Source organism: Rattus norvegicus, chromosome 3 (genome assembly GCF_021556685.1).
Source record: "Rattus norvegicus strain SHRSP/BbbUtx chromosome 3, alternate assembly SHRSP_T2T, whole genome shotgun sequence".
NCBI classification, from domain to species: domain Eukaryota; kingdom Metazoa; phylum Chordata; class Mammalia; order Rodentia; family Muridae; genus Rattus; species Rattus norvegicus.
In genome coordinates this window covers 49,852,350-49,865,566 of record NC_141536.1, presented here as the reverse complement: position 1 = coordinate 49,865,566, position 13,217 = coordinate 49,852,350, and the positions used below count along the sequence as shown (strand labels likewise).

Below are 13,217 nucleotides of genomic sequence, written 5' to 3'. Positions count from 1 at the left end.
AAATAGATGGTCGTTTGAATTTTGCTGTCTGTGGGAGTGTGAAAGTGACGTGCTGGACACAAGGGGTGATTGATCAGATACAGGGGAATTCTGGGTAACGTGAGATACTGAAGCACTCTATTTTGTGGGTCAGGGTGTGCAAAAGAGGCAAACAGACAGTCTGGTGGACAAACCAGTTGGGAAGAATTAGTCATATCTAGACTTCAGGTCATCTAGATCAAATTAATTTTATTGTCAGGAAGAATGGAAGATATTTAAATAGCATGATCAAACCGGAGTTATAGTATCATCAAACAAGTGCATATCAGTTAACTCTCAAAACTATAGAGCTGGTGTTCAGATTAAGAAACCTGATTGAAGGCAATGTCCTGGAGTTTGAGAATGAAGCCTTTCTTTGCTCTGTTTCTCTAAAATTGCTTTATCTTGAGCTAACAGCTTCCACCAGATAGGTATCTATAAAAACCTTGGTGTGTGCATATTTTCAACATCATATCACAACCATTTCATTTTGGCTTTAAGCAAAGCAAAAATAAAAATTTTAAAAATTACACAATGAAATGAAAAGACAGTGCATTTTGTTCATTTTTTTTTCCTAAAAACACCCTCGGAAACTTCATCTACATTGAGTTCCCTTCGGTCTTCCTGTTTGTTTACACATCATTACTTGATGAATGGGTTGAGAAACCGTGAAATAAAAGTGAGGTAACCGTCTACACTTCGGGATCAATCATAATAAGCTAACATGTCTTTTAAACGATAATGCAATGAGCCTTTTGGTAGAAATTGCCTGCTCATAGAGCTCTTTAAGAATGCTATCTGCGACACTGGAAGGAGGTGGGAGCACACGCGTGTGAGAACGTGCATGTGCTCGTGCATGTGCTCGTGCGTGGGACAGAAGACAGCCTTCATTTTGGTTCTTCGGGAACCACTCCCTTGTTTACATTTACTCACTAAATGAAATGACCTCTCGATAGTCCAGAACCATTACCTCAGCTTGGCTGACAGTGGCCTCCAGAGCTCTGCTTCTCTCTGCTTTTGCAGAGCCGAAACTACCAGTGTGTGGACCACTCCTGCCTCCTTTATGTGGATTCTGGGGACAGAACTCAGGACCCTTTGCTCGTAGGACCTGTATTTTACCAACAAAGCAATCTGCCTAGTGCCTTAAGAAGGTATTCTAGAAGGCCTAAGAGTGTGAAGGAGGGCAGAAGGCACCAAAGCTCAGGACATAAGAACATCAGTTTTACACAGATAACAATAAAAACACAACAATGGCTACAACTTAGAAACCAGTTTTACTCTGTTGCAAACAAATGGACAAGCTATTGTACAATATATAATAAAAAGTACAGCACAATACAAGTGCCACTAATAAGAGGAACTTAAAGATCAGACTTAAAAATGCTTATTTGTAATATATATATATGTATATGTATATATATACATACATACACACACTGCAACAGAAAGCCACAATAAATACAGGAATCTCCATGTCATTTGTAATAAATACTGAAAATATAAATACAGAAGACTACAGCTAATATGAATAAATAATTACAACGTAAGGTCCAGGTTAAATTCTGTTGACTACCATTGTAGCTTATTTCATAGCCCCTTTGGCATCTTTGATGTCATAACTTGTACACAAGAGAAATCCGTCTAGCAACTGTGACAGACAACATGACCTCACGGTATAAAATGAGTGTATGGATTGTGGTTTGATTTTCTTCCCTTCCAGTTTTACAAGTCATCAGAGTGCATGTAATGGTAACGAAGTATCGATTGAAAACCTATTGGGTAAAGGTAATGCTACAAATCAGTTGAAAGATACAAACAATCAATGTTAAAATGTACTTTACCATACTGTGGATTTTCTGAGTTTTTAGGGATGCATTTTTCCCCCCTGCCAGCTTCCAACAGGCCAAAAAGCAAACACTTAAAACAATTACCCTCAGAAGATTGCCCTTGTTGAAGGAACATTCCTAATGCACAAAGACAGAAGGACGCATGAGTCCTGGGGGACGGGGGTGTCACGTGATTTGCCAGCTCACTACATCTTACAAGGGTTTTCAAATGTACCAAGTTCCCATGGCAGCTTGCAAGTGGAGACATGGTTGATGTCTAAGACTGTGATTTAAGACAAAGACACTGAAAACGGTGACTCTTACCTATGAAACCAACTGGATACATGGATTTTAAATGTGAAAAATATTTTGTTGACCAATGCCAAATGACCTTTCCTATCAAATTTATATACCCTGTGACAGACACTGAGGGAAACACACCGAAAGGACAAAGTGCCTTTTCTGCACTAAGAGGCAATAACCAGTACATATGTATCCATAGCTTTATCTTAAGAGGCGATTACACCAAAATGAGATAAACTAAGGAGAAGGCAGAGGAACATTACTAAGACGCAACAAAGGCTGATTTCTTAGGAACCGAGTTGTAATCTACAGGCTCAGGTTTTCCTTTTACTATTTCTGTACTGTATTGTCTAGCACTTATACATCATCAAACACTTTTGAAACATGTTTCACAAACTATGCCTCAGACTTCTTTCTGTTGAGGTGCCTAGAGTCAATTAAAACATAAGCCAAATTCAAGTCACCATTCATCACATTAGCATTCTATAGCAACTTTTTCTTTTCTTTTTTTTAAACTAAAAGTGTCACTGGGTCACTTCCGTGTAATTGTTACTCATGAGGACAAAGTACGTTCATGTGGCTGTCATTTCACTCAAGCACCCTGGTGGGCAAAGGCAGCCATATTGAGATTGGGCAAGATCCACGAGAGAAGAAACACTGACTTCCAGGGTGGTCCTCAGCTCCTGTTAGTGCTGCCTCTATGTTTTGGCAAACAGAAAACTCTCTGAAAGCTGCAGGGAGTGTCTGGGCCAAGTGATTTCATCAAGGGAAAAGAAAGGGGGAAAAAAAGAAAACAAATATCACCCCTTTCTAGACCTCCTTTAGTTTTCCGGCCTTGTCAAGATGACAAATTTTTAAATCACTTAAAAAAAAAAATCACTGATTCATGAGAACGTAAGCAGCCATTGTTTCCACAATACCCTCATACACAGGATCAAATGGTGGCTGAGTGAATCTTTGGAGTCATTTTACTCCATAGCAGATTCTTCTGACAGTCTCATCTTTTCCAGGAGAAGTCTAGATTTTCATTTGTTGCTTACACTAACAGAAGGTCACCAAGAAGGTACTTGTTCACAAGTAAGCACATAGAAAAAGGGTCTTTTCCTTTTAAAATTGTAACTTCTCAGAGAATTGAAGGGTTTGAAAGTCAAGTCGCTTGACTCTAGTCATGACATTGGTGACTGGGATATAAATTAATTACTCCCCCTAACATAACAGTAATGTATAAAAGGCAAATGAATAAAAATTGCCTAATAGTTTATTTTCCCAAAGCAGGTTACATTGCTAAGTATCCGAGTACCTACATTTTCTTTTCAAATCTGCGTTCTTAAGACACTTAGAGAATTTGCCTTAGGTAACAATCGTCAAATGAAGGGGGACTCAACCTCTACTGTCTTCCAGCACAATTGCCCAAATTACCACGACTGTTGCCAGGTGCCTCGTCCACAAAGACTGGCCAAAATATGTTCATATTGAGAGCAAACCTGAAAGAGCTGGATTCTGTTGCCAAGGAAACCATCTTCCCTAGAGGTGTCAGGAATAAGTGGGTATCTGTGTTGTTGGATATGCCTGAGTGGCGGTCCTCCCCAGAGGTCAATGAATGAACCATGTGACTTCTGGAGCTCTCTCTTAGGCTCAGGCCTATACAATCTGAAGAATAAAGAAGACTCTGAAGCCTTCCATTATTCATGTTTAGTTGGCCTCTGTGAATATCTTCAAGAAGATTAAGCTGTTCCAAGTTACCTGTTGGACATGACGTAGTCTGGCAGTGGACTGTGATTAATTGCAATTTTAAAAAATGACACTGGTTGTTATAAAAATTTAAAAAGCTATCAAATCCAGATATCATTTGGGTCCAATTGTATCACTCAAGTATACATACTTGATTTTTAAACAGGCAACAATTTATTCCCTAACTTTAGCTATTTTTCCCCCTCTTTAGGAGAATTTAGATGTAAAATAGCACTTTCTTTTCTTCATATTTAAATAAACTTTTATAATTCACATAGTTCTTTGAATTAGCTTTTAATATTGATGGCATTTCTAAGAGAAGGGAGAAAGATTAATGACCAACAGGAAAAGAGGGCAAAGAAATATTGGATTAAGTGTGCTACAAATTGCCTTTTGATATTTCTATAACACAGAATTAACAATCAAACTATCCCAGTTCACATGACCCAGACAAGAGAGTGAACAGTCTTACTTTGTGTGCAGTAGGACATAGTCCAGACAGCATGTTCTAGATAAATTTTAAAGAGACTTTCTCAAGTTCAGTTTTCGTCCAAGTACTCATTAATAAATAACTTTTAGGTTTATTCCAAGACAGATAAAAAGGTTGGAAAGAGTTAAAAAGAAGAAATAAGACATTTAACTACAGACATATTTTAAAGTTACAACTGAGAATCAGGAAAGCAATGTGAATCAGTTTTGACAAAAGCAAGGCTGATTTGACTCCGTTTATCTCCTCCTAGCTCTTTCTAATCAATATAATAATATAATATAATAATAATAGTAATCTTTAAAGATACTTAGATGGCCTTGCACATGTGACAAAGTTTATAATTTGAACTGACTGGACTATCAGTATGCTAATGAGATAGACAGAGGAATGGAATTGCAGCAAATCTGCCAAGTACAAATGCTGTCTAGAATAACATGGATCATTCCCCCCTTTACAAGGTCGGTTGCTTGTGTGAAAGATGAAATAAAATACCAATAGAATTGTCTTTTCTTGAAATGTAAGCAAACACGAAGGGTCAGATACAGAGCAATGGTCCCATATAGTGAAAAGCTAATCGAAAGGAAAGAAAACAGTAACCCACAGGACATTAATCTTTGGAGTGATTTCTTTTCCCATACATAAGAAATATCTGCAGGCACTAAACTTTCAGCTTCTATATTAAAGGCATCAAAAAAAAAAAAAAACCCTACCCATAATCAATGAACTGAAAAGGCATATGGTTTAGACTCTGGAGTTCATTCCTACTCTCCCAAATCCCCTTCTTCTGATTTAGCACTCAGAATGGAAATCCCAAGGCTGCCAAGATGTCATACAGTTAGATTAACGCTGCTACCGTGTACTAGAGAAAACCCAGGTAATACTCAGCTTCTAGGATTTCGTTTCTGACAGGCGACAAAAGAGGAAGATGCTGTGCTGTTTAGAAACAATGTCTCTTGTTCTGCATTAAGGATTCATGGGAGGAGCTACTAACACGTGACTGTTTTAGAATCACATTTGTTAAAGAAAGAAACATTTTTCCAAATTCCTTGCTTTTTGTCAATGTTAGTTGCTTAGTCATTAAGCATTAAGTGGTGTGTGTGTGTGTGTGTGTGTGTGTGTGTGTGTGTGTACGCGAGCATGCGTGCGCATGTGCATGCTTGTTGAAGACTTTCTTCAGATTGCTGGAGGTCTGTGTTCTACTATACCTGCTTTGTATGTTGGCCAGCAGATAGAAATGTCAGCTGGGCTCCATGGCAGCCATACCGGAACTGACCTTTCTTTTGGGGTGCCTGTCATTTATGAAGTCCAGTGCACTAACCCCCAGCCCACCTCTGTTAAGATATAGTAATAGCTCATAGACATTATCACTTCCAAACTTTTATTCCATCTGAACCCTTATCCTGTTCCTTTCACCATTTTAGTGAGTTTTCCAACTGCGGTTCTTCAGTCAATTAAGTTCTATCATGATACAGAAAGTATCTGATGAACTGAACTGTGGGTGCAAAGCTGTGACGTTGAAGTGACTCCAGCATGAGCTCTTAATTCTTGGGAAGTGATGTAACAAGAAACTTCATTTCCTATTAGTAGCAAAAGTACAAGAGCCTTGCACTCGAGGTGCTGGTCGTGGTAAGGACACAATAGTTACAATCTCAAAGTACAGTCATTTTGACCTTGCAAGCATAAAGGTGCCTTCCATTTACACTTGGCATTTCCTATGTCAATGACAATGACTGTTAACTGTCAGCAGACTGTAACTTCAGCTAAAGAAAGGGGTCACTAATAACCTCTCTCCTTTCCTATCTTCTTTCAGTCAATGCCTCTGTGCAGAGTTTTGCCACCTTAATAGCTGTTTATAAAGAGAAGAAGAAGGTCATGTCCCTCCCTTACTGTTTCTAAAGCTCTTTTGGGTTCTGAATTAATCAACCCTCCTCCCCGAAACTGGTAGGAGTTTTACTGGCATGAATTTGACATTTTCTTAGATAGCACTGCATCCAAGGAACAGTTCTCTGAATCTCTTTTCCCTGAATCCAGACTTATTTCCTAAGCTCCAGGAAGATGTAGTAAGTTCCATCAATTTAGGGAAAATCAGCACTGTACAGACGCAGGTTGTACAGAATAGAGAAGAATTGGTGACAGCGTTTCCATCAGGACGGGGAGGATTCTAATGGAGAAGGAGCTGAAGAGGCTTGACCATCTCACATCATCCACCCTTGTCCTCACTCTTCGAAATATGGGAGTTGCCTGCTCTTTTTGCTACCAGGACAGTTGTTATAATATAGGAGGTGTTCAATAAATATTTGTTAAAAGAAAAAAGTGGATATCTAACACATTCTGAAGATCAATGCTAAGTTATTAAGAGCTTGTACAAGGCAGCAATAAAAAAAAGTGAGGTATCTATTGTGAAATAAATTATGGTATATCTTGTTTAATAATAAAATCTAACTCAAAATTTTGGCTACAATATAACCTTAGCATTTCTTGAGAATTGTGACAAGTTGCTATACACGGGCTGTTTTGTAGGAATGAGCAGAAGGAGGTGGTACTGCTGGGTCATGTGATTATAAGGATTTCCTCCCTTGAAGAAATGTTAGATAGTTTATATGTGGTTGGCATGGCATGGTGAGAAAAATGTAATTCTATCACAAGACTGACTTTCAAAAAGTCTGCTCTTCAATTTACCAAAAGAAAAGAGACAATTAGATTTTACATACATTTTAATATTGGATAATCAACAGATGGGGAGGGACTTAAAATATTCTTTATCTATTTCTTTCTACCGATGAAAATTTAAAAAAAAAATTAAAGGGGATTGAGGCTGCTCAGGCTACTTGACTTGTAAATAAGTCTGGCCAGAATAGCTGGGAATCAAATTGTTAAAGAGTGTGGAGCATTGAGCTTTGCAGTTGATAGTGCTTGACTTGGGAACTGTGTGCAGAGAGAGGCTCTGATTTGGTTAGATATACTACAGAAGCAACACGACAGCTTCAAGTCAAATCGTTGTTCCTTGGTACAAAGATTTAAAGCGTCTCAACCTGGTTCCAGCAAATTGCTCCTCTCCCTTTGAAAAGCAGTAATCATTGTGGCACTGCCTGGCACGTGGACAGTTCTATTGAGGAGGTCTATTAGCAGGAAGAACAATCCAGAAGAATCATTGCATTCTCAATTTAGTTCCTTCTGGGAAAGGTAGTCACAATGAAATAATTCCTCACTAATATTACTTGTGACTTTAACTCAATATTTTCAACCATTTGCTCTCAAAATTCACCTCTCTTTATATTTTTAGATAAACCAGAACCTGATTGTACTGTAGGGACTAACTATCCAGTACTCATTCCTAGCTGCTGCCTACCATCTGCCCCATGGTGTGTGTGTGTGTGTGTGTGTGTGTGTGTGTGTGTGTGTGTGTGTGTGTGTGTGTGTATTCTGTGTTTGTGTGTGCCTAATAAAGATAAGGTATGCAGGGCTTGATTTGTTATTGTTGTTAAAATGGGCAGCCTGCACCTGTCATGATTTTTGAGGGATGTCTACTTAGGGGTGTGGAAACTTAAGAGTGGCAGCTTTCATGCTTAGAAAGGCAATTATCCTCAGAGTGAAACTTTCTATCTCCATTGAATAGAGAGAGGGAGAAAGCTCTGTTTCTGAAGTATCCTTTGGTGGAAAACTAAAGCTGCAAAAGAGAGACCCAAGAAGATACAAAAATGCTTCAGACCTTGTGTCTATAAAGCTGGAGTGAAAGGAACATCTCTGAGGATCCAGGGAGTGGACTGTCATTACCAAACCACCCGAACCTAGTCAGGACTACCCTGGGCCTCCACACAGTCCATTCTAAGAATAGCCAGTGAGTGAGTGCCTCGCCAGTAGATATTTCCAGAGGTTGGAATGGCCCAGCAAATACAGAACACAGAATTCTTTTATCTGCTCGAATGGAGGAACAACAGCCTCTTGTCATTTCTTCTTTGAGCCCCTGCGTAGGCGGGAGGCAGTGCAACTGGAAATCGAACACTAACAAAGGCAACACTGCAGAGGGCTCTGGACATATTACTGCAATCTGAGTAAACACCCATCAGATTAGCCCCGATGATCAACCAAAAGGAATAGTTGGCCCCCACTGCTGCTTTCGATAGCATGACACCACCCAAAGTGCTTTTAATGTTAGTAAAAACTAGTGTTGATTTAATCATGAGGTGGCGTAGAGAAGGGCAGGAACAACCCCACAAGCGAGCATACTTTCCCCACCTGGAGTTTAAATAGAGGCTTCTCACCAGAGGACTCTGAAGCACATTCAAGCTTGGTCAGATAAAATACTATGCTGTAAGGAAGTGAAATCTGAAAGCCATTCAAATGCCCACATCAAGGAGGCCTTAACAATTAGAGGTGCAGTTACTACATAGCAGGAGCGTGTCTACATTTCCAATAGCCATAAAGTAGGAGAAGTTGTGTCACAATACAAGGTCAAAACCGGGAAATGGATTCGGCACAATGACTACATTAGGGGAAACCATAACCCTTGTTCTATAGCTGCTTGGCTGGTAGGAAAGAAGTTGCTCGAAGTCCTCTGAGGCGAGAAGCATTCTAGAGGTGGGTGGGGCCTCTTTCCTTTCCATCCATTCTCTGACTAAGGAAGGGAACGTGAGGTGGCTGCCTTTGCAACGCATTCTGGACTGTGCTGCTGGCTACGACAGGCAAGACAGATAAAACGCTCCAGAAAATGAACCCTAATGAGTATGTGAGCCCAGGCCTGCCTTCAACCTGCTAGTCACTGAGTGGACATCTCATTACATGTTTTTTGCATTGGTAGTGATGGGGTGCTGAAAGCTGTGCCCGCACCCCACCCCCAGCCTTCTCTCTGCTAGGATTGAGTTAGGTCCTAGGAGTGGTGAAGGAAAACAAGTCATTTTCCTTCATGTCATTGGAAAAATCCTCTATCTCTATTGTATGAACCTTACAATAGTTACCTTTTTTTTAATAATTTAAAAAAATTATTTCAAAGCGTTCTGAGACCCCCCTCCCACACGAGGTACCATGAAGGGGCACTAAAGTGCACTTTGAAGGAGGGAGTAGAGATTAAAGGTGCTGTCCAAGGTAATAAACCAGATGACACTGTTTGAAAAAGAAAGGCAATTCTGTCTATCTCAGCGGAGGGAGAGCGGCGAGCCAGACCCTCGCCAGAGGATTGTCCTAACTCTTAACTTGAGAGAAAAACCGCATAAGGACCTGCACATATAGACTCATTTGTCCCAAATAGCAAAAATAGGCCTATTTCATCCTTAAGAAAGTATTTGCAAATCTGCTCAGTCATGGTCGTAAAAATGTGGGTGTATTCCGGATGCAATCCAGTGGGCATGCTCTGTGGTGCTAGTTAACGCGTCTTCAGCTTCAATGAACATGCTGTTCATTTTCTTCAAAGCATGACTTCTAAACTACCATAAATAAAATACACAGGGAACAATTCGATCTTTTTTTTTCTTACAATAATTACTTTTACATTTAAAAAGTCACCATCATCTTCAGATATATCGAAAAATTAGGACTCTAAATCTGCTTGCGTTCTAGTCTTAGTTAACAATCTTGCACAGGCCCGATAATCTAAAACTTGGAGCTATGGTCTGCATAGCTTGGCAGGTTTCACACAGTTTGACAGGTAGGCAACTGTGAGATATGCTTTTTTTTTTTTAATTTAGCATTTTCTATCAAAACAGTTCAAAATCGTTTAAAATCCCCATAGCGACTGTATTTTGTGCCACGCCACAGTTGGGAACCTAGAAAGGAAGGAAGGAAATACTGTCTGAAAGATTAATCACAGTCCACATATTCTTGGTCTTCGGGTTAAACAACGCCAGCAAAGGCAATACAGTGCCTTAAATAGAAGACTTGGTCTATAATAGAATAATTTAAGCAACTAAACGGGGACTGTTTCCACCACGGGGGATTGAATGCACTCCTCATGCAATCTGCTCTTTTCTGCAAGGCTCAAAGGATTTTCTGCAGGATGCTCTGAAATGTGGCTGTCGCCATTCAATGTGGAGACGAACCCTTCCTGGGAAGGGCCTTTCAAGTATGAGTGAAATTCCACTTGAGGAAGATTGGACCTGTGTTCAGGATATAAGGGGTTACAGGGCACCCCACTATCGTTTTCAGAGGTGGGGCAGCAAACAATGACCGACGGGTTGGCAGCTGGGTAGTGAGAGGCTCCATAGGCCTCTTCTGCTTGCCTGGCATAGTCAACAAAGCGCTCTGGGGTCATGGCGTAAGGCACCAGCGAAAGGGCACCGTTTTTGACAGTATCTCTTTCAGGATAGTTGTCAGAAAGCTGGCTAGGAGTTCCCGGAATGTGACTGTCTATTTGGTAGTACAGAGTTGAAGAGCTAGCGTAAAATGAAGCATTTTTTGTGTGGCTTTCATGAACTGCAGTACCATCGGAGTAACAAAGGACAGAAGGAAGGGGGACGACTTCAGTATGGGCTCCAAGCCCTTCTACAAAGCCGTCTCCCTTGTCGTCGTCGTCATCTTCCTCCTCCTCTTCCTCCTCTTCCTCCTCCTCTTCCTCTTCCTCGTCTGATTCACTGGGGGCCAGGCTTTGGGTGCTCGAGTCAGTGGCTCCACTGCAGAAACTGCTTCCGTCTTCCTCCTCCTCCTCCTCGTCTCCTTGGCAATCCAGCTCCTCCTGCAGGTGCAGCACTGCAGCCTGGGGCTCGCTTTCAATCTCGAAATTGTCTGCGATGGAATATTCTACGGAGTGAGCGACAGGGCCCATGGAAGGGCCGTGGGTGCTTATCTCTCCGTGGCAGCCGTTCAGCGTGGGGGTTTGCTGCTCTCGGTTCTTCTCCAGTTCAAGTTTCATTATTGTGTGCAAAAAATGAGTCCGCACGCGGATAGGATTAAATTCAATTCTACCTGCTGTGTTACTACAGCCTTCTTTAGTGCAGCCACATGGGAAAGACATCCGATCCACCTTGGAAAGAAGAACACAGATTAGCAGCAAAGCACCATTACAGACCAAATAAAATCAGGGACTTTGTAACAACTCCTCTGAATTAAGTAATGCATTCAGGTTCTACTCATGTCCCAGCAAATGGCGTATAAGCCACAAGTAAAAGGAGCCGAGGAAGGGAAGACTTAAGCTATGGCAATGAACTGGTTTCTAAATGTATGTTCAAAATAGCAGTGGCTTGAGGGTAATTGAGAATTTAAATTTGATCGCGCCCTCCGCTGGGCTTTCGTATTTCGCCACTCTCCACTTCCCTTCCCTTTTTGCATTTGATTTCGTTGCCAATCTTGCAACCCCGGTCCCCTTCTGGTGCATTCCAACTCACCCACCCACTTCCAAGTCACATGCAGACTGTTCCCCCGGAAGCTTAGTCTAATCCAACTTCTATGACGTCATCGCATGCTACTCTGTTCTTGCCTTTTATCAGACGACCTTCACTGCTCTGGAAGTCTGGGATGACACTACGTAGGGTCACCCAGCTCCATATTGCTATTGTCTTCTCAGTGGGCCCTTGATATGTGGGTGCAGGTTGCTTGCCCTGCTTCCCTCCTAAGAAGAGAAGCCCATTCCAAATGGACGATCCGGTGCCAAAGAATGAAACTGCAGGGAATCAGGAGACCTGCAAGCTGAAGTCCAGCCCAGGCAACTTAGTAAAAGCCCTTTCTCAAAATGATACATTTTTAAAAAATGTTAGCTCAATGGGGGTAGAGTACGTGCCTATTATGTCAGGGAGGCATCAGACTCAAAACAGAAAAAGCAGAAAGGAGAGAGCAGATGGAAAGGGTAAATGCATTCTCTTCAGTTGCTCCCAAAGGAACTGCCCTTTGCTCTCAGTTGCCTTTCTCCTTTGAAGGGAATTAAGCAAACACCTCACTTTAAATACATATAAACCGTTTCTGCATAAAGGAAGAGCAGGGCTCTGCTAAACTTCAGATGGATGGGACCAGGGAGTCACCTTGTCAAGGAACTGATAAACTGTTGCTTTTCTCTTTAATTAGTTTTAAAGTTGAAGCTTTTTAAAAGCTTAGTCATCCAGGCAAGGCTACTTCCCGCCGTGTTTTAAATAAACTCAAGTTTCAGCTTTCCCGCCATGAGAGAGACTTTTGCTGTTTATGAGGCCACTCTCAAATTGTCAAAGTTTTCTCCCTGCTTCTTTTTCATCCTCCTCAAGCTAATGGCGTTGCAGTAGTCAGAGACAGATGCCTTTTCTTGTTAAGGAAACTATAGCAGCCCCAAGTCAGGGCTGTAAATTGTAACTTTGTGTTATGTTTCATTGAAAAACATCTGGGGAACATTGGAGAGCATTTGGGGGGTCCTCTCAGTACTGGGAAGAGTGAAGTCCATCACAGGCAACCAGATAGACAAAATGCCTGTGCCCCCCGGCAAAACCTTGTTTACAAAAATCTGTCTACTTATATTCCACTGACTGTTTGACAGCATCTCAACCCGCTCACTGCAGAAATGACAGAGCCTAAAGTGTTTACCTGACAGTGCCTACTTCGGACAAGGTAGAATAGAACTTGCTTTTTTAAAGGTCTCTCTAGCTAGGAACTTCTCCAGTAAGAATACCACTGGTGATGAATTGTTACGTCCACCCCATGGAGGAACCAGAAAATATGAACTCAAATGGAACAGACAGTGTCCTCTCCCAGACTACATGTAAGCAGGCTAAAATAGGCTGGTGTGATGACCGAATCTGGGAGGAAACACCTTCAATAAACTCAGCTGCGGTTTGAATTGGCATTCATAGTATGCACAGCATAAGCATTTTATGAACGCCCTTGAATTAGGGTTTCTTTCCCCTTGAATTATGTGCCTTTCCTTGTCAGCATTTTTCTTCTTCGGTTAAAAAAAATGCATT

General features: G+C 41.2%; 1 protein-coding gene across 4 annotated transcripts in view; it reads right to left on the bottom strand.

Annotated features, from left to right (window-relative positions):
• Positions 1-1,273: 1,273 nt before the first annotated feature.
• Positions 1,274-13,217, bottom strand: part of Csrnp3 (cysteine and serine rich nuclear protein 3) — a 187,939-nt gene continuing 175,995 nt past the window's right edge. For all 4 annotated transcript variants that reach the window (NM_001271225.2, NM_001446908.1, XM_087651688.1 and 1 more), the window contains 1 exon segment: positions 1,274-11,320. In NM_001271225.2, the coding sequence (NP_001258154.1) occupies positions 10,268-11,320 (1,053 nt within the window). In that variant the 3' untranslated portion in view covers positions 1,274-10,267.